The sequence below is a fragment of the Gouania willdenowi genome, chromosome 17, assembly GCF_900634775.1.
Source record: "Gouania willdenowi chromosome 17, fGouWil2.1, whole genome shotgun sequence".
Taxonomy (NCBI): domain Eukaryota; kingdom Metazoa; phylum Chordata; class Actinopteri; order Blenniiformes; family Gobiesocidae; genus Gouania; species Gouania willdenowi.
Genome location: NC_041060.1, coordinates 23,503,992 through 23,525,812, shown reverse-complemented (window position 1 = coordinate 23,525,812; position 21,821 = coordinate 23,503,992). Strand labels below are relative to the sequence as shown.

Below are 21,821 nucleotides of genomic sequence, written 5' to 3'. Positions count from 1 at the left end.
CTGTGGTAGTCTCAGAGGTCAGTTTAAAGCGCAGAGAGCATCATGAAGACCAAGGAACACACCAGGCAGGTCCGAGATACTGTTGTGGAGAAGTTTAAAGCCGGATTTGGATACAAAAAGATTTCCCAAGCTTTAAACATCCCAAGGAGCACTGTGCAAGCGATAATATTGAAATGGAAGGAGTATCAGACCACTGCAAATCTACAAAGACCCGGCCGTCCCTCTAAACTTTCAGCTCATACAAGGAGAAAACTGATCAGAGATGCTGCCAAGAGGCCCATGATCACTCTGGATGAACTGCAGAAATGTACAGCTGAGGTGGGAGACTCTGTCCACAGGACAACAATCAGTCGTATACAGCACAACTCTGGCCTTTATGGAAGAGTGGCAAGAAGAAAGCCATTTCTTAAAGATATCCATATAAAGTGTCATTTAAAGTTTGCCACAAGCCACCTGGGAGACACACCAAACATGTGGAAGAAGGTGCTCTGGTCGGACGAAACCAAAATCGAACGTTTTGGCAACAATGCAAAACGTTATGTTTGGCGTAAACACAACACAGCTCATCACCCTGAACACACCATCCCCACTGTAAAACATGGTGGTGGCAGCATCATGGTTTGGGCCTGCTTTTCTTCAGCAGGGACAGGGAAGATGGTTAAAAATGATGGGAAGATGGATGGAGCCAAATACAGGACCATTCTGGAAGAAGACCTGATGGAGTCTGCAAAAGACCTGGGACTGGGATGGAGATTTGTCTTCCAAAAAGACAATGATCCAAAACATGAAGCAAAATCTACAATGGAGTGGTTTACAAATAAACATATGCAGGTGTTAGAATGGCCAAGTCAAAGTCCAGACCTGAATCCAATCGAGAATCTGTGGAAACAACTGAAAACTGCTGTTCACAAACGCTGTCCATCCAACGTCACTGAGCTCGAGCTGTTTTGCAAGGAGGAATGGGCAAATATTCCAGTCTCTCAATGTGCCAAACTGATGGAGACATACCACAAACGACTTACAGCAGTTATCGCAGCAAAAGGTGGCGCTACAAAGTATTAACTTATTAATTTTGCACGCCCAATTTTTCAGTTTTTTATTTGTTAAAAATTCACTTCATGATTGTGTCCCACTTGTTGTTGATTCTTCACAAAAAATTACAGTTTTATATCTTTATGTTTGAAGCCTGAAATGTGGCAAAAGGTCGAAAAGTTCAAGGGGGCCGAATACTTTCGCAAGGCACTGTAGTTCAACCTGGACAGGGAGGAAAATAAATAAATAAAGAATACAAATCTTATTCTTATTGGGACATAAAGACTTCAGCAGATTAAATACCTGAAGTAAGACTTTTGAAAGAGAATCCCTGAAGCTTCACTGGTGTTTTGGTGAATCTGGTGTCCATTTTGATTAACGGCTGACTTCTAATTCAGTTTTTACTTGAGGCATTCATTATTTCTTTTTTTTTTTTTTATCACTCGAGTCACTCATCACCACAATATTCCACACAGGTTTTAGCAAACTACGGTAGTCATTATTGTTAAAAAAAAAAAAAAACAGTTAAAACAATTACAGCCGTAGAACAGCTTCAGAAAAACAAAAACAATAATTAAATTACAATTAGAATCAATTAAATCGATTAGAAAATACTATTAAAATGATTATTTACAAGTATTGATTAATCAAAAAATACAAATAGTTTTAAAAACTCATTCTTCTAACTGTTTGTAAGGAAACCTCCATGATTTTTTAACTCAGAAAGTGCGTAAACATAAACGTGTGAAATCAATTCAATAAATCCTAAATTACAGTAATAACAATGAGGTTAACTGGACCCAACCTTTCAGAATAAAAGCACACACTCTCTCAGACAGTTACCTCCTGTGTGAGGCGTAGTTCCCGGTCACGTGTCCGGATCCATCACAACCGGGGGTAGGGCACCTGAAGACAAACAGAGGAAGAGATACAGGGACAATGAAGCACGGAGCGAGAAATGCTGCAGCAGGAGCCGAGGGACAGACTTACTTTAGTTCCTGAGAGTTGGCAGCCATCAGAGATTTGAGGGTCTTGTCAGCGAGCGGACATCCAGAAACACTGCAGAGAACAAAGAGAGTAATTCAAGATGATCATTCCAATATTTAAGTGAACATATTGACTGATGTGTGTGTGACTGCATACCAGGAAGTGTTTAATTAGAGTCAATACTATTTGTGTCTGAAGACGATGTTATTAATTAGTCATAGATTATCATAGAGAGACCACTGTGTTGCATTCAACATGTTTCTACGATAACTACAAAAATATGTTTGACTTTGTTACCTTACATTACAGAATATTTGTACTACTTACTTTTGGTTTGCCATTGTGTCCGATGTGAAACAGGAAAAGTCCATCTGTATTTGTGCCATAATGTGTTTGTGTTCTCATTTCTTGTGTTTCTATTGTTGTTTTGTGTATTTTTTGGCATTATTTTTTCGTTTTTGTTTTGCTATAATCTTCCAGTTTTTCTTGTTTTATGTGTTTTTGGAATCAGTGTGAGTTTTTGTCATCGTTTTGTGTGTTTTTGTTGACTTTTTGTAGGTTTTTTTTCCCCATTTTGGGCCTGCACTACAAAGCTGGATTTCCTCTTGGCACGCTAACTTCTGGGATTTATTCTGTGTGTGCTGTACTACGACGCTGGTTAACTTCTTACCGGGGGTGAATCACTATGGTAACTTAGGCTGAACGGCTAACCTGGTCAGGAGCAGCTTAAGTTCTCCTCCTGACCAATCAGTTCTTTTAGAAAATGACCTGCTCATTCTTGAAGATCCTGGTTGGTGCGCAGATCTTTTTGTTTTTGTTGTTATACTATTTCTATCGTCTTCTGTTTTCTACACACACACACACACGGACCACAAGTGTGTGTGCGACGTGCATTAGTAAAACACTACACATCTCACTCACACGTGCTGTCTGTTAGAGAGACACAGACTAAAGAGGGTCACATGTTGATATTGCGCAGCTGCTGTTCATAAAAGCGCCTGCGTGGACTCTTTCTAGTAAAACTTCACTTAGCCTACTACTTTTTATTTGTATGCCTACTTTACCCTTAGATTTACCCTTAACTTACTTTTACTTGAGTATAGTTTTTATTACTTAACTGCTCTTAGCTAATGAAAGACTTCCAACTTGGGGTTTTATGGACCAATAGATGACCAACAATGTGTGTGTGCGTGTCTGTGTGTGTTTGTGCGTGTACCTGCGGTGGGAGGCGTAGTTTCCCGTCACATGCCCGCTGCCGTCACAGCCCGGGGTGGGACAGCTGCACAGAGCACATGGCGTTAGCATGCTGCTACTAACGCACACACTCAGTGGAGCAGCTGGAGTTAGTACAGCAGGAGGTTTAGTAGAAAAACACTAAGAGGGTGGTTTTTCACCAAACTGGAGCTCGAGTCAGGTCCTGGAGAGCCCCTGTCCTGCATGTTTTCGATGCTCCCCTTGTACACCACAGCTTATTGTAAAGGGGAGCTCATTTTCAGGCTTTCTGCAGAGCTCCATGATGATACCATCATTAGAATTAGGTGTAACAGAGCAGGGTGGTATCTTAAACATGCAGTACAGGGGCTCTCAGGACCAGGCTTGAGCACTATACTATACTAGAGTATATAGTATATATATATAAAGTGTGTCACATGTTTAATCTTGCTGACCAATACTAAAACTGTGGCAAAATGCACAAAGGGAGGCTTTCTTTGCTCTACAGCCTCGGAGTGAGACAGTTAGCTAAGATATATATTCACAACTGTATTCCTTTATTGGTTTTTGTTAAGTGCTGAGAAAAGTAAAGACTGACATGTACAGTTACTGCCAGTTTAGTCCTGGTAGTGAAAAAAACAACAGTTCGAGCTCCAGTTTGGTGAAAAAACCCTGTGTAAGGACTGCTGTGACACGCTGGAAGCCTGAGAGTTTGTGAGCTGCTGGACTACAGGCCCGGGTTCGACCCGGAAGAACATGCACGCTAACTACAGGAGGTGGAGTTAATCTGGGTCAGAACACGGGCAGAAGACTCACTGTGAACACTGAGCTCCCAAAGAACCTGCAGACATACAGCAGTATACACACTGAGCCATCACTGCTGCACACACACGCACACGCACACACACACACACCATCCTAAGGAGTGTGGTTTCAACGCAATCAGTAATCAGTATTTTGGTAAACACATACTGGGAGCAGTAGGAGGTGGAACTGGACCTTCTCTGTGGGACCACACTGTCCTGCATCGGTGTCCATTGCATTTCACCGTGTATCATAATGTTGTCACATAATTGCAATAAAGTCCCTGCAAGTGGGATTAAAATCAGGCTCAACCAACCTATAGCTGAAAATGTGCATGTGTGTGTTTTTACATGTTTTCGAAACATTTGAGGACTTTTTTTTTTTTTTTTACAAAAATTGAGGACTCTTAAAATTAAGGACACTTTTGGGGTCCTACTTTTTCCAATAATTCTACACCTTCTAAAAAGGCTCCAAAATAACTGAAACTAAATCATTTTTGCCTAATATTGTGTTATGTCTGTATTAGGAGGACTACGTATGTCAGTCAACAACGTAGCAGCTTTAAACAATCATAAAGCAAAATAAGATTTTTTTTTTCTTTAATCAGTCTAACCCCCAGGTTGCTGCTTATCCACTGCGTGACGGCAACGGAGCTGAGATGTTTCCATTCTAGGCAATGTGTGGCAATTTCCATCACCAGCTTATGCGGCCCGTGACAGCTACGTAACGACTCCATCAGTCCGGAGTCCTTCGCAACAGATACACAGACCTTCCATTTTTGACGGACGCTGGAGCAACAACACATAGAGTAAATTCAGCTAAGATAAGCTTGTGTGGGGACAGGAAGTAGTGCACAGACACAGAATAAAACATCTGGTTTATTCTTTAAATAAAATACTCCGTGTTCAAGGCGGATCATATTTCCATCCATTTTCCAACTGGTTCTCTTTGACTACAATGACTACAACTTGCGGTATTGCGCAATTACGTGTGAATTAGCGGGATCTATACCGATGCACTTTTATGCTGATTAACTTTTATGCTGATGAACCTTTTTTCTGACAGACTTTTACCATACCGTATGTCGTTTTTATGTTAACTGTGTCCGTCCCGGCATATTTAAGTGTACGTGTATGTTGTGTGGGGAGCATTTGTAATTCTGTTGTACTTTGTACAATGACAATAAAAGGATTCTGATTCTGATCTCCGGAGTCCTCGGTGCAACAGTACGCATCACAGATGGAGGGGGTGGGGATTGATGGACAGCGTCACGATTACGCAGCGGAGACGTTATGGAGCAATTACGCCTCCATTTGGAAATCCAGTGTAAGCAAAGACTTATATTGTTGGTAGAGACCAAATGTCAGTCAAGCATCTATCATATATGAGTCAGACGTGTGATATATTTGATATACATCAGATCAGATATATTTGTCCTGGTAATACCTAAGTGTACGGTTAATTCTGACGTGGCTGAGAATATTCTCAACGTATACCTGAGCAGCTCCTTCTTGGCGTCCCTTAGTAGCTGCGCCTTAGCGCTCAACACGCCGCCATCACCCGGGTACTGATGCTCATCCAAGGAGGTGGAGTCATAGTCTTCCTGCTGAGACAGAGAACATGTCACATGACCTGGGCGCCCCCAAACTGCCGGGCTCAGGCTGCAATGACCTGAAAGTGAATAATTAATCAAATCCCTGTTTAATACTCTTAAAACAGGAGGGGGGCGAGAGTGCAGCGCTGTAGATAATCCTGCCTCCCAGTAAACCATACATCCATTTAAAGTCACACTAATCCTCACAGACATATAGATGCCTCTCTCAGACTGTTTGTCCACACGCCACACCCGCGGGACAGGACGGTTACATCCCATCATACTCCAACGTCAGGATACAGAGGAGCAATTGTTCTAACATTGTGTGGAAGTAACTATACAAAATCCTTTGTATGTCAGTGAAAACATAGCGAGTTTATTTGGTTTGTTTTGTCCTGTCTCTTGACCAATCAGCTGACTGTGTGTGTGCACTGAATGAATAGTGTGATCTGACGCATGTGGTTAGTGCTTATATGAATCAGTGTTGGTTTGACTGGTTTGTCGACTGAAGCTTCAACCACCGACAGCTTTAAAGCCTTGCTCCTGCCATGGCGCATCAGCATCTTTAATGATCACCAGTTGAGCTGATACACCCAACACAAAAACTGCTGGTTTTCCTCTCCATCCTCGCCATCACACGTGGGAGCAACAAATATTCATCCTCAGAGGTTTTGTCATCAGGAGTACCTCATTGTCCTGTAGCGTGTGTGTTTTGGTGAAGTTGGCGGCCATGGCGCTCTCCCAGCTCTCGGGCTCACACAGAGGCTGGTAGAATGTGGGACAGATCAGGACTCCGCCTCCTTTGGCAGTGGCGGCCTCTAAAGGCGACGACGAGAAGCTTGAAGTCTTTGACTGAACGGGAATGTTTTCTTTGCTCTTCTTCATGCTGAGGTCCAGAGTGCCATTCTCATCCACTTCTATAAGAACATCCTGCAGAGAGAGCAAAAGATTGTGTGATCAGACACATCTTAGGACCCAACATAACATACTACAACTGTACCACAATCATACAACGTAACACACCACAACTGTTCTACAACAGTACAATAAACTTGTATTTAAAGAGGCCAACAACTTGAATATAGCTTTACTAAGACTGTACAACAACTGTACATGAATCATAATACATACACAATATGCAATTTTGCTCGAACACTACTACAGCTGTATTACAAACATGCAACAGTAAAGAAACATTACAACAAGTGTAGTGCAACAGTACTACAACTCAAAACTGTAACGTAACTGTGCAACAACTAGACACCAAAAGCAACACAACTGTACAGACAACAGAACTGGAACTATACACACGTGTACAACAATACAGACATTTTACAAGTTCAAGCATAAAAATGTACGACAACTTTGATTAAACCGTAACCTAACTAACCAGCCATGCTACAACAGTACTAATGCCATAAAAAACTATCCTACTGATTTGTATCAAAGTACAAATGTACTACAGACACACTGAACCAGTACTGCGACGTCACAACAACCGCAATACAACTGTAACAGACAACATTACTACAACTACACAAGAACAGAAATACAACTGTGCAACAGTCCAACAATTATAAAATACCATATACTGTATGACTATATTACAACTTTTTTGAACTGTACTAGAATAGAACCAACACTGTACAACAAGTGCTTCAACCGTACAACAAGGGCAAGGACTGTAACACAAGTGCAGTACAGCTGAATTACTACAAAAGTACAGAACATTTACAACTGTTGACTGTAATGGTCCACTGCAACATATAAAAAGTGTACTACCACCCAATAACACCATGAAACAAATGTACTATATCTGCATTACAACCTAGTAAACTGGACGATAGCCATACGACTACAACAGTACAACAATTGTACAAAAACTGTAATGTAACTCTACAGAAAACTGTGCTACAACTGCAACACATCTAGACTAAAACTTTACTATGTGTACTGTGTGTGAAAAGTACTAAGCACATCAACTACAACTGCACAACAGTGGTAATACAGCTGTACACACAACAAACTGTGCTATAGCCACACTACTGTGTATAACAAACAATTGACAGTACTTTAAGTGTATTGCAACTGTATTAACAGAGTATTGATACTTAGTGTACTGCACAGGTACTACAGACATACTAATGTACTACAACTGTATTACAAAAGTTACAGCCATACTGAAACAATACAACAATGCAATCGTAATAAAACTGTACAACATATTAAACTGTCTCCGTATTACCGCTGCAACAATTCCTCAAGGTCTTCAGATACCTTGATTATAGAAAAATATTGATTATATTTGATTAATATTTTTCTGCCTTGAAGCTGTATTCATTAAAAATAAAAAAGTTCAGGTTTTTTTTTTACAATGCTTGCATTTGTTGTCTTACTTTTTCTTTTTCTACTTTGCATGTGTTTGTAATAAATGTAAATTGTTCTTAGGAAGGAAACAAGTGTAACAAAGCAATTAAGTGATTAGCCTTATTTTCTGTTGTACATTTGAAATTGAGCTTTAATCAAGCAAAAGTATGTTTTATCCAATTATTTGAACAATTAATTGAATAATCAATAGATAACTTGATTAGCAAAATCATTTGCGAGCTAGAGCCTTACAACAATAGTAGCACCATAAAACTGCAGTAAATCTCTTCTGCTAGAGTTCTACTGCAGCGGAACAACAGTGGTTGTCGTTTATTTATTTATTTGAGCAACATGAAAAACACATTTTATGTATAATACATAACACGCATTCAAAGGAGAACGTGTTCAAAAGGAGTAGGCAGAAGTTCAAGGAACTTATAGGTGCCTACCCCTCCTTCACAAAACAACATTTTAAACTTCACATTTGGTTTTTCATACTATACAAACATATATTTTTTATTGGTTATGTTCAATTGTAACAAAAGTAATGAAAAAAATAAACCAGAATATTTTGTTTTTTTTTTCATTTATGGTGCTTCAACAACAACAACAACTTAAGTATGGTACTACAACTGTACACAACAATACATCAGTTATACTGCCACAGCCTGTCATGTATGTGTGCGTATAACGTGTACACAAAAGGCTCTACCACTACAACCCAGTGTTTCCAGTTTGGAGGTTGTTTCCCGCTGTGACAAACTGGTTTATCTGAACCCTGCTGAGCACAGAAGTGAATGTACAGTGTAATTACACTGTGAGGAATGTAAAGGAGACGCAGTGATGACACGGGTGGCGTGAACCCGACAACCTTTAATGTGTAAACATGAAAAACGAGCAGAAACAAACAAACAGGCAGAGCGAGGAGCCGCCGCCGCCGTTATCTGACAGAGTCCCGGAGTAAGCCGGTAATTCTGCTGAACACGGAGGAATAATCACCGCTGTGCGCTGACAGCTGTGTCGTCTGTTTTCTAGGACACGGAGGGGGGGTGGGAGGCTGGTTTTAGGTCATCATTATAACAGAAAAATTAAAAAGCTTAATGTGGCGTGTGACGGATGTGTTTGTGCTGAGGTGCGGCCGTTTGATGGCATTAAAAGTTTCCTCCTCATTAGACGCTCCCGTCCTCTCTATCACTCAGTGCGCACGTTTTATCATCACAAAGGCCTCACATTCATTAAACGGGAGCGTTCACCTTAATTACCCCCGTCTGATGAAGTGTGGACCTCATCAAATCACATTTGAGTCAGTGAAAGGGTTTGCAACCAAATCATGACACGGGTCTCATTTCAGTGACTCGTTAGAGAAATCAAACCTTTCAACACATGTAAAGTGCATTGTCTTTACTTTTAAGGTGTAAAAATAAAATGTAGTAAAATAAACAAAAAATTAGTGTAGATCTAAATGATAGAAGTGTTGGAAGAACTATACTATTTGTTTCAAACAAATCTAAGCAGAAAAAGTATTACCTATTAATCGTTTAGAACCGTTAGAAATTAAACCTTTAGAAATTGTGTAGGCCGTGCAATGCCTGCACATGCCTGTAGGGGCACCACTGAGTAATCTTTGAACAAACAAGGCCGAATGCAAGGGCGTGGTCAGCGAGACTCAGGGGAAGCAACCCCTCTAAATCTCATTGGCCACTCGTTTCAGGGCACCGAGACACTGTGACTACAACACAAGGAGACATTGAGAAGAGGAGACATGAAGAAGACGTCAGGACGATAAGATGCTGAGATATCAGGATGATGAGACAGACATTAGGACAGGATGCTGAGAAATCAGGACCCTGAGATGATGAGATATTAAGACAATGAGACAAGGATACAGGGAGACACTGAGATATCAAGACATAAAGACATTACGACAATATAAAATCCTTACGGTGTGATATAGAGACAACAAGACATGGATCCACTAAGGCCCCTTCCCCTCGCTTCGGCTGAACCTTTGTGTTATGTGATTTCTGGACGTGGAGGTGTTAATGACGAGCAGATGATTACACTGTTTTATTCATTCAGGTGGGAGGAGGGGGCGGGGCTACCTGTTACACGTCTGTTCGTCTACGAGCGCCAAGGTGTGTGACCTGAGACACCATGTGTGTGCGCTCAGGGCTAAACGCCCGTGTTTAGGAGGTTAACGCCTGGATCTGCTGCCTCTAATCCCCTGAAGCTCCATTGGCGAGGCCTCGGAGCAGAAGATCCATCGCCATCTGCAGCGTTTTTCAGGGCTTTTACGCCGCGCCGACATCCAAACCAAACACAACGCCACATGTTTTATCAGAAAAAACCTGCGGCATGCGCCCAAACCCAACGCCTGTCATCACACTCCTTCTGCTGTGTGTGTGTGTGTGTGTGTGTGTGTGTCAATGGCATGTCAAATTTGTCCTCTGATCAATGTATGTTCTGATGTCCTCACCTTAGTGGATGGCACCAGTGGCCGTCCGTCCACTGCCTCCATGTTTCTCCGATAGCGCGTGGACAGGTTGAGAATGGCGGCAGTCGCGGCTGCTGTCTGAAGGCCACCGTCCTCCTTTTTGAAGTGAATGGGTGGACTGTGCTGAGACGATGGAGGCAGGTGGGAACCCGGAGTGCCAAGGAAGGACGGATACGGCCGTGGAGGAGCTGAAAAATACGGAGAGTGTGGAGACGTGAGACAATGAGACACCAGGAAACTAAGACATTGAGACTTTGAGGTATCAAACTCCAAGACATCGAAACATAAAGATATAAGGACGCTAAGAGAACAGGACACTGAGACATCAAGACAATCAGGACATAGGGACACTGAGACATTAGAAGACATTGAGCTGTTGAGACATAAGGACTCTGAGACACCAAGACACTGATTAGATAAAAATATAATCAGGACAATGAAACCTCAAGACTGAGACCCTGTGACACATCAAGAGGATGAGACGTAAGGACGATGAGATATCAGGACGCTGAGACATAAAGACATCAGGGAAATGAGATAGTGAGAAAATTGGACTTCAAGACAATGACATATGGAGACATTAGGACAATGAGATGCTGAGAGTTCAGGACATCAAGAAAAAGAGACACAAAGACAAGGAGACATCAGGACAAAAACATAGAGAGTCAGGATGATAAGACTTAGAAACACAAAGATGTCAAGACAATGAGAAGCTGAGAAATAAAGATAATTAGATTTTGAGACATCGAGACATTGATTCCCAAGGATAAAGACACTAAGACATCAGGATAAAAACATAAAACAAAGACACTAAAACTATGACATATTAAGGCTGCTTTTGTGTTCACAGCACACTTCTTGATCCGCATCACACAGCCTATTTTACAGTTGCATGAACTAGTCGCTTGGGGACGCCCATTACTGGAGTAGAGAGTTCTCTGGGCAGACAGATAAAATGAGAAGAGGTTTGCATCTATTGGTCAAAGTGAACGCTTAAGAATGCACAGACAATTCTGCTTTCTTGCAGCATTCAATAATGACACGGTATCAAATTGCTGTGCTTTTGGTGTTTTGTCCAGATCCTTAGTCGTTATTCTGCCCACGCACAATGCCGTACGCTCTACGTCATCTTCGACACTTTCTGTGTTTAGTTCAACCCGAGAGTTTTTTTGTTCACAGTGCAGCTGGCTTGCTCAAGATTTTGATTTCATTTTGAGTCCAACCAAAACAATTGCTCTAGAATTCACCTGCCTGATCTACTCTAGACTTTGTTTGCATGTTCATAAGGTCCAAATGTGGTGGACTATCCAGGCAAACAAACCCCATAGCTTTTTAACTGCCCTAGTGTTCTTTGGTGTGAATGCACTCTAAGACAAGTGCTGTAAAGGACAATGACACTCACAGTCAGGGAAGCGTTGGAGCTCCTGTTCCTGACCGCCAACCATCAGCTGCGACTTTCCGAACACCTGAGCGTCAAAGCTAGCATAGTCGAAGCGGATTCTGCTGAACTTCTCCATGTCCTTACCAAGGCCATTCTGCAGAGCGCTGCCCGCAGGTGACAGACGGTAGTTCAGCTGGTTTACCTCAAACTTCCTGATCAGACCCAGAGCTCTACAGAGGAGGTGAAGAAATAGGATCAAGGCTTTAGGCAGGGATGCTCAATCGATCACAAAACATCACAATCGACTGATTACCATTACAACGATCACGTAAGTTACGATGACGTAGCAAACGTCACTGCTGTAGCATTGGCTTACCTTGGCGAGCGCTCAACAGCTTGTCTGCATTTGAGGTTCTCGTCCTGAGGTTTGGAAACTTTGACGGCAGCAGCAATTGGACATCCTGATAGGCTGTGAGACAGACAAACCAATCAGAGGTGTGTGTGTGTGTGTGCGTGTGTGAGACGTGTGTGTACCTCCGGTGCGTGTTGCGGTTGCTGTTGACATGTCCTCTACCAGTGCAGCCAGGCGTTGGACACTTTAGGACATTCTCGTGCATGGCAAGGACTGCAGGGGGGACAGAGAGCAGCAGTATATGATCTTCTAATCATTATTTTACCTGACGGGGAAGGAACTCTATACCAGTCTCACATGTTTGGGTTAGCTTAGCACATAGCAGCACAGGCTGAGCAGGGTTACAGGGTAAAGAGGTGGAAGTATGTCATCAGGACTAATTGTTCAAACTGTTTTAGTGGCCAACAAGACAGAAAACTGTTAATTGGTGTCTTTTGTATTTTTATTATCAATTTGTGTGGTATTTTTGTAGTTTTTTGTAGTTGTTTTGTATGTTTTTGGTATGTTTTATGCAGGTTTTTTTTTCTTAATTGGATTTTTTTGTGTGTGATATTAACAATGTTTTGTGTGTTTGTCGTCTGTGTTTCTGTCGTTTTGAGTTTTTTTTCTTGACATAATTTTTTTTAAGTTTTTGTGCGTAATCTTGTATGTTTTTGTTGATATTTTGTGTCCTTTTGGTTATTTTTTATTGTTGCTAATCTCTTTGGAGTTGTATTATTAATGTCATTTTGTCTCCTAAGTGGATTTTTTTCTGTAACCTTGATGTTGTTCATTGTCATTTTGTGTATTTTTGTATTATCTCTGTCATTTTGTGTCCTTTTATTGTGTGTTTTTTTTATTGTAGTCTTGAGATTGTTTTGTGTCTTGTTTAAGTCATTTTGTGTATTTGTGGTTTTTCACGTAGATATGAGAAGTATGACAAATGTCTTAACAGAATTGCAGACGGTGAATGTGTTGTGCAATTTTGAAGTCAGTTTGTGTGTTTTTGTTGTCATGTGTGTTATTGCTTGTGTTTTGGCATTTTTAAGGATTCAAAAACTTTTAATTGTCATCATGTGCATGAACATGTACATAACAAAATAACGTCCCCATGTCCCCCGTTAAGTCCTTAAAGAATGAATGGAGTAAAGATGAATAGTATAAAAGAATAAAAATAAAAAACACCAGTATTATAACTAGAATATGTACAAAACAATACAAATATAGAATAATAATAATACAATAATATACAAAACAATAGAACCCTATATAAAACAATAGTGTGTTTTGTGGTCTTTTGTGTTTCTATGGTTATTTTGGAAAGCATTTTAAATTGATTTTTAACAAATATATATATATATATATATATATATATATATATATATATTTTTTTTTTTTCCCATCCACACTGTGGAACTTCTTGTTGATGATGCCATAGGTTCTCTCAGAACACTGATGATGCCATCTATGGATGTTCTATTAGAACATAGAAGATGTTTGATGTCGTCATCTGGACGAGCATACGCAAGACCACAGTACCGTTAAAAAGATGGCCAATTTTGTAAATAAAGAACTTTTAATAACTATTTGACAATTAATAATATCACTGTGATTTCAAATGCTAAAGGTATGTTTTGATTATCAATTAGTCTAATGGTCTATATAAAATCAATGTAGGAAGACAAAAAAGGGTGGAAATCATAATATGGGTGGAAATGAGCTGCTTGGCAGAAGTCTACGCTCTCCCAGTGCTTTTCTAGTTTTATGTTGTTTTTTTCCGGGGAAGGAATTTGTAAGTTTTTTTTTTTTTTTAATTCTTGTTGTCATTGTAACCTGGCGTTATATGATTATCATTATATGTGATGTATGTTTATCTGCTGTAAAAGCAGAAAGTGTTGGATTCCTTCGGTGTGGTTTGGGTATTGTGTGAGTTTTTTTTTGAGTGAAAGTGTTTAGACATGAGAGGCCGATCCTGCAGACATTGTGGATACGTATGTAAACAAACTACACAAGCAGCACAAACTTCTGTTCTCCAATTAGTTGGTGGTTGTGAAAAGACGGCACAGCGGCCTTTGATTTACTCACAGCTGCAGCGGCGCGTGCCGTTTGAGAAGTTAATTACTGTTTCTGTTCCTTTTGTCACGTCACGCTCTTTAATGTCCACTGTTTGTGGAGTCAACTCGGAACGACTCAACAATCGGCGGCAAGGAGGAAATGCTGCGTCGGGAAATCCTGGGGGTGTGTTTGAAAAGTTATTGGCGGTCTTTGAAGCGAGCTGTTTGTCTTTGGACTCGGCGCTAAGAGGATTTCACTGTGTACTGAAGACACGTCCGTTTGGTGGCACCAACACTGGCTTTCTTCAGGAATCTGTGTTTGTCCGACCACAGTTGCAGAAATCCATCTATTAAAAGGCTGCGTCGTGTCAGGGATATTCAGAAATGTTGCAAGATATTCCCACAGGCCTTGAAGGAAACAATATAGATATATAATATACAGTATATCTCTTTATGATTTATTTATTTAGGCTCAGAAACTTTAAACTAGCAAGGAAAAGGTCTGTTTAATCTGACAGATGTTTATTTATTTATTGTGAATCTGAAAAACTAATGACTTTACACTCTTTATTAAAGACTAAAGTTGTGCCTGGCAAATATCATAAAGTACATTTACCTTCATGTTTTAAAGTAAAAAAAAAAAAAAACCTTTAAAAATGTTTAAACTTTTCTTGTAACCAACATGTTTACTCTGTTGTTTGAGAGTACAAATACAGACACACTATTAGTAAAAAAAAACTACATTTCATACTACTATTTTAAAGGGTCCACATGTTCCTCACCGGTAAAGGTTGTTTATTTGCTTGGTATTTCATTATATTTATTTGCACTGGTTTGAAATGTGACGTAATGCCTGATCTGGTCAGGGGAAGGGCTATTTAATAAAGTGGCAGTACATAAATTCCTGAGCCATATTGGTACGGTATGGTGACACAACAGAGACTACAGCTCTGTCTGTGGTTGGAAACAAAGGGTTAACAAAACATGATCTCCAATGGAAATGTGACACTGTTACTAAGAGAAGGAATGTTTTTATGTTTGTGTGTGCCAACACATTTTTTTTGTGCTGCTGGGTACAACTTTCAAACCAACTTGTTTTGATTGAAACTTATTTCTGACAAACACATCCTACAACATTTCATTCAGGGTTTGGGTTAGGGTAATGGTGATGGTTAAGATGATAAATCGTTCCCAGCAGCTCCACCAAAATTCATGTCACACAGCAAGTAAACATTTCATACCAAGCAGCACGAGAAAAAGTCATTCCCTGCAGGAAATCGTGTTGCCACCCACGAAAAATGACATGTCATTTTCCTGACATTTTCACAAGCTCTTTGATCCAGGGCTTGTTAATACCATTTTCTGTGGTGCCAGAATGTGGTTTGAGATTTCAGCCAATGTTATGGTTTAAGTGGTGACCATTGAAACTGGAAACCTAGTACTGTCAGCAAAGCTGGTTGCTGTGGTAACAGTGCTGTGTTTGATACTGTGTTGGTTTGACCTGGGTAAAGCTGCTAGATGTGTTTGTGAGCGTGCGACTCACTCTCTGGTGGGACTCTGACTTTGTGTGGACATCCGGACAGGCTACGGTGATGAGGATAAAGACCTGTAACATGTCCAGTACCGTCACATCCTGGGGTCGGACACTTGATGTCCTTCCTGTCTGTGCGCGGAGAGTCTGCAGAGGAACAAACACAGCGGAGACACTAAGGAATAGGTCAAGTTTTGATAACCACATAATAAACCACATAATAAATCATTTTAAATTTGAAATTTAACAAATATATTCAGAAAATCTTTTGCACTGCTATGGCTGGTACCTTCTGAACACCTGAGGCAAATCAGGTCGAGAGGGAGGGGGAGTGGAGGCACAGAATTGGTAGCAGACATACAGTGTTGGCCCTTTGTTCAGTCTCTTTAATATGCTTGATTGGGTTATATTTTTGTTGTGACTTCCATGGTTTAACCTCACTAGAATCCTCTCAAATGACCTTAACTTCCTTTGCACAAACAAAGCATTTTGTAATAACTTTTAAATTTTCACTTCATTATGTAATAACACCCACATTCTGTAATAAATCTTCTCAACAGAATATATGGTATTTGAAATTATAAATGAGAGTTTGTTTGTTTTTCAGAAAATGTGTATAATATAGTTTTGTTCACTAAAGGCAAATACATTTATTTGAACCACAGCTCTCGGCAGTATAGTTCTTCCTATACCATCTAAAAGATACGTAAGGTATTCCCAAAAAGCATTGTACTGCAGTAAGTCGGCTGCAATGCATTCATCACTTATATTCTTACTTATTCTAAGCATGTCATTAACAGAATCAAATGTGTTCCGTTGTTTCTTTATTTGTGACGTAACCGTCTTGCATCTGCAACACAGAATATACCCTCACCTACATGTTTTGGGACATCACGCATTTCAAAAATAATTTTTGGCCGGAAAATGGGTTTAGCGACACGTGTAGTAAGCGGACGGACATGCCTGCTTTTGGCCCACTTCTACAGAGGAAAAATTTCAAATTTATATACTGTGTATATACATGAGCAGGTTAGTTTTACCCTCATGATGATGTGTTGTTGCAATAGTAACAAATATAATATCGCGATATATCGCCAAATCCCTTTTTTTTCCAACACCTCGGCTCAGGTGGTGGTGGGTCGTCTTCTGATCGAGAGGTTGGGGGTTCGATCCCAGTACCTGACTATGTGTCGAAGTGTCCTTGGGCAAGACACTGAACCCTAAGTTGCTCCCAGTGGTCGACTAGCGCCTTGCATGGCAGTCCTGTCCCACTGTTGTGTGAATGTGAGAGTGATTGGGTGAATGAGCTGATATGTAAAGCGCTTTGAGACTGCTTCAGTGTGGTGATAAAGTGCTATATAAATCAAGTCCATTCCATTTACCGTTTACCTCGAATATATATATTTATACATTTATTTATATATTTATATATATATATATCGCGATATTACATGATATATATATATATATATATCGCAATATTACTTTTTGCGATTCTCGGATCGATTCAAAATGCATCTATATCATTTTTTTTTTTTTTGTTCTTTGTTTTTTTTACCGTTATTTATCCAGGAAAGTCTTTTCCACTGCAGGAGACATTGTAACTGCACAAAGAAGTGCTCTGAAACCTGGGCATGTTGACCAGCTTGTGTTTTTTCAATAAAATCTAAAAAGAAAGTACTAACTTTCTGCATTTATTTATTGTTCTAGGCAAATACCTCAGTTAAGTTGCACTAAAGTCATGTTTCACTAAAGTCAAAGTTGGTTAAAAAGCCACAGGCAGATTGTATGTTATTTTTTTTATTTTAAGTTGTTGGCACATGACATGTTAAGGCCAATGTTTTGAGTGTAAAATATGCCAATAAAATATATTTCATACATAATGTTCTCATGAAGGTGTACACATTTACAGATTAGTTGCTTAAGTCATATATTTAAAAAAAAAAATAGCAATAATTGCCTTATACTTTAATATCGGGATATATATCGTATCGTGACCCATGTATCGGGATACGAATCATATTGCCAGATGCCAGGCAATACACACCCCTAATATACAGCATATGTATATATCAATTTTGATAGCCAGTAATGACATCTGAGTAGGGATGCTGATGAAACAGAGACGAAAGGACGAGGACATTTTTGAAACGCAAAATCGGCTCTGTCTATACATGTGTGTATAGATGTGTTGAAAAAAATACAGACAAAAAAAAAAAACATTTTATCTGCAAAAAACTAGATGTGAGAATCAATACAGTAATGCCCTACAAATGATTAAAGGAAGACCATAACTCTGGTCCTAGGACGGATCCTTGTGGAACCCCAAAGGTATTTTCATTCCCTAATGTGTCTTTGTATGTGACAGTCTGATTGATTGGTCAGGATTATATAGTGCATGTGTAGTAAAGAGCCCTGAGTGCTGCCTTTGTCCTGCAGGTTGCAGAGGGAATATCGTGCAAAGCTGGAGAGTCGAAGTACAAAAAGCATGTATTAATCTGCGGTTTTAGTTAAGGCTGCAGTTTGCCGCTCACTTCTTAATGCACTTCTATCCAAAGATTACACTCAGGATTACATTATGAGCCGTGGTCATTTGAAGAATCGAAACACGAGCGCTGCTTACCAAGGATTTAAGACTTATGCTGCTGGTTAAACATCCAGTTCGCTCACATCCCAATCCAATATTCCCAGAAGTAGCTGTTCCATCAGGGAATTTGACCGGCCTTTATTCTGCTGTTTGTGTCCGACTTCACTTTCTGCCAAAATGTTTTTAGTCCCTAAGAGGATTTCCTCGTGTGCGTTCTCTTCTGTTATTCTCCTGAGCGTTTCGGGAGCAAAGCCGACTGATGGCGTTAACTTAGAAAAGCTCACACGACACAGAGGTATGGTTTCTCTTTAGGCTCAAACTAAGACTAATAAACATGATATTGTAATGAATCCTGATATTTATCATTTATTAATAGAGCGCGATAGAATACAAATCACACATTTAGTCATATTGCCTGTTGGATATGGGGATGGATTTGGCCCACATTTTAATTTCCCCTCTTGAAACTGATTCTCCTTGGTCAATCCCAGAACTATCACTAAACAAAAAACTAATAATTTCAGCATACTAAACAACCTATGCTGTGTGCTCGGAGTTGGTCATTTAATGAAGGATCCAGAGAAGACTTGAATCTTTGCACTGAATCCTTTTAAAGGCTGCGGTTGGTGAGTACACAACAGATGAATCGATTTACTGAGAGATTCCCAGATTAACCACTGAGAACATTCAGGATACAAATGATCCGGTTATACGATCTGGCTAGAGGAATCCCTGAAAAAAGTGAGAACTCAAAAGTTTTATAACTTATCACAGGGTTATAGATTAGTAAAATTAAAATAAAAAATTAAAGTTGAGGGTAAAAAATGAATAAATTCATAGCGTAAGCGCGCTGGTGAGGGAAGATTCAAATGTCTGGAAAGAACTGATGCAATTTAGTGAGTGACTGAGAATAACTCAGACCCATAAAGTCAATTGAATTTACCAGAAATAGAAAAAAACACAGACACAAACAGAATAATGTTGGTACTTTGATGTTGTACATCAGACTCAAATGGCCCAGGTATAGGACTGGTTGAAAGACCCGGGTTAGCAGTGCTTTAACACCATTGAGGCCTGACTGTTTCTGGTGGTAATGGTGTTTCTGGGATTCTGTCAGTGATTAAATTAACCTGAATCCATTAAGCCCACTGTGTTTATGGTGGATTTTCTGACTTAACATTATTTGCTGTAGTCAGCAGCAGAAGCCTGTCAGGGAACTCAGAAGTTCTATGAGTCTTGATTCAGTGCAAAGATTTGACTCTTTAACTTGGATCGTTTATTACCCGACCAGCTCTAGTTATTTCAGTTGCCAATCAATGAGAGTGTTTCCAGACTATACCTTTCCCTCCGTGGTAGCTGAGCCGGCCCTCCATGTCCAGCAGGCGTTGGTGGCGCCGGTCATTGGTCATCTGCTCCAGCAGGAAGCGGTCCATCTGACGGTAGGCGTGGAGAACCTGCCGCTGCTCAGTCTGCAGCGCAAAGGCCTGCTCCAGCAGACTCAGGCTAGCTCGGCCTCGACTGGCCTCCTGCAGGCCCAGGGCCCAGTTCTCCAGCCGCACCGGCCTCTCCTCGGACTCGGCCTCATCTGGACAGTACCTCAGAGCTTCAGGAGGGAGAAAACCCGCCTCCATGTGGGGCTCCTCTTTGATGCTCCTATTGAGCTCCTCCGAAACACTGCCATTGGGTAAATCCTCCCATTCTGGAGTCCGAGGCGTGGACACTTCACTAGACCGGCCTTGGCTCGTGTCCTCCTCCACCTCTCCCTCCATCAAGGTCTCAGAAGCATCCTGAACCCAGTGAGGAGAGCCCTCAGATGTCACCTCCGCCATGTTTTCATCTGAAACAGAAGAAATAGATACTTAGTGCATCTCTTGCTGCTGATCCTGTTAGGGTTTTACAAAATCTGTCACCAAAAAAAAACATGTTTTTAACACACAGAGGATTAGAAAACACATGCTGCAGCAGAAAATGCAATTTTACAACATTTTCAGATAATTTCTCGAGAACAAAAATGGCCAAACACCTCCAACATCCACCTGACAACAAGGAACGGGCGTTTCATTAAAGGCTAGGATTAGGAGCGGATTTATGGACATGAGTGTCATTAGGTGTGTGTGTGTATGTGTGTGTGTGTGTAGTCCTCAGATACACACATCTGAGAACACAATTTGTGTGACACAACAACACAGTGAAGATGGAACATTTTTAAAACCCTGAAAACCAATAAATCCTTAAACATGGGGCAGAACATTGTGTTTAATAACAGGCTGGGGAAACCAAACGGATGTGACTGTTGCTCGTATGAAACATAAAGATGAAAACATCTTCGAGCAGAAACAAAAACACAGATGAAGGAAAGGAAATGATAAGCCACAGCTGTACGGTCTCCATTCGTGCTGTTGCTGTGAATCATTAAGGTCAGAGTAACTAAATCCTTGGGTCACAGTGAGTCTGAATGAGTTTCACCAACTGGTACTTTAGACCAGGCCATCCAAATCATTTTAATTGGGGGGGGGATGAAGATGAGCCACGTATGATGCATTAAAGTTAATATCAGTACCTCCAGCATTTTCAATTTCAAAATTCCACATTTTAGTGATGAATTTCTCTTGAATAGCAATGTAACTTATGGGAATTTTGTTGGATTATTGTCTCTGCAAACTGTTCATTGTTTAATTGACTTAGTGAGTTTGGAGGGACTGAGGTATCTGGAACTGGGTTATTGGGTGATTTACTAATGGTTTGTGTTTTCTCTAGAAATGTATCTGTGATAAATCCTCCAACAGGACAAATGGGAGGCTGCTGAACAATTATAATCTTTTCCTTTATTCAATTTCATTTTCTTTTCTTTTCTTTTTTCTTAAACTATGACACCTGTTCATATATGCTCTTTACATTCTCTCTTTTCCAATGTGTTCTTTTATTTTTTTATCTTGCGTTTTCTAACATTATCTCACCTTTGCTCATTGTTTTTCATATTTTACAATCTTTCTTTTTCTAATTTCTTCTTTTTTTTCATTTTTAATGCTTTTGAAATCGTTTCTTTTCTTCCCTTTTTTTCCCCTATCTTTACTTTCCTTTTCCTGTTCCTTCCAATGTTTTCTTTTATGTTTCGGAAATGTATTTTGTCTTTCATTTTCTTATCTTGTCCATTCTTGTCTTTTTTTCTACCACCTTTTCTTTTTTCCATCCCTTATTTTCTTTTGTTCAGTTTTCTTGTAATTTTGTATTTTCTCATCTATTTTCTCTTTCTTCTTTTCCTAATGTATTTCATCGTCCATATTCTGGCCTTTTTGTGTTATCTTTCCTCTTCTCTTGCTTTTCACCATTTTACCTTATATAATATTTTTAATATTGTCCTTTATTTTCCTCTTTTCTTTTTCCTCT

The 21,821-nt window shown here is 40.0% G+C and overlaps 1 protein-coding gene across 8 annotated transcripts in view; it reads right to left on the bottom strand.

Annotated features, from left to right (window-relative positions):
• The window catches only part of st18 (ST18 C2H2C-type zinc finger transcription factor), a 65,150-nt gene that overhangs the window by 15,515 nt on the left and 27,814 nt on the right, over window positions 1-21,821 (bottom strand). For 5 of the 8 annotated variants that reach the window (XM_028473446.1, XM_028473451.1, XM_028473449.1 and 2 more), the window contains exons 6-16: window positions 19,774-20,271; window positions 15,860-15,994; window positions 12,406-12,496; window positions 12,248-12,340; window positions 11,893-12,101; window positions 10,473-10,678; window positions 6,317-6,559; window positions 5,532-5,641; window positions 3,236-3,298; window positions 2,023-2,091; window positions 1,876-1,938 (exon numbers count right to left, since the gene is read on the bottom strand). In XM_028473446.1, the coding sequence (XP_028329247.1) occupies window positions 1,876-1,938; window positions 2,023-2,091; window positions 3,236-3,298; window positions 5,532-5,641; window positions 6,317-6,559; window positions 10,473-10,678; window positions 11,893-12,101; window positions 12,248-12,340; window positions 12,406-12,496; window positions 15,860-15,994; window positions 19,774-20,271 (1,780 nt within the window). The remainder of the gene's footprint in view (window positions 1-1,875; window positions 1,939-2,022; window positions 2,092-3,235; window positions 3,299-5,531; window positions 5,642-6,316; window positions 6,560-10,472; window positions 10,679-11,892; window positions 12,102-12,247; window positions 12,341-12,405; window positions 12,497-15,859; window positions 15,995-19,773; window positions 20,272-21,821) is intronic. The other 3 variants (XM_028473450.1, XM_028473452.1, XM_028473453.1) reach the window with 2 other exon arrangements.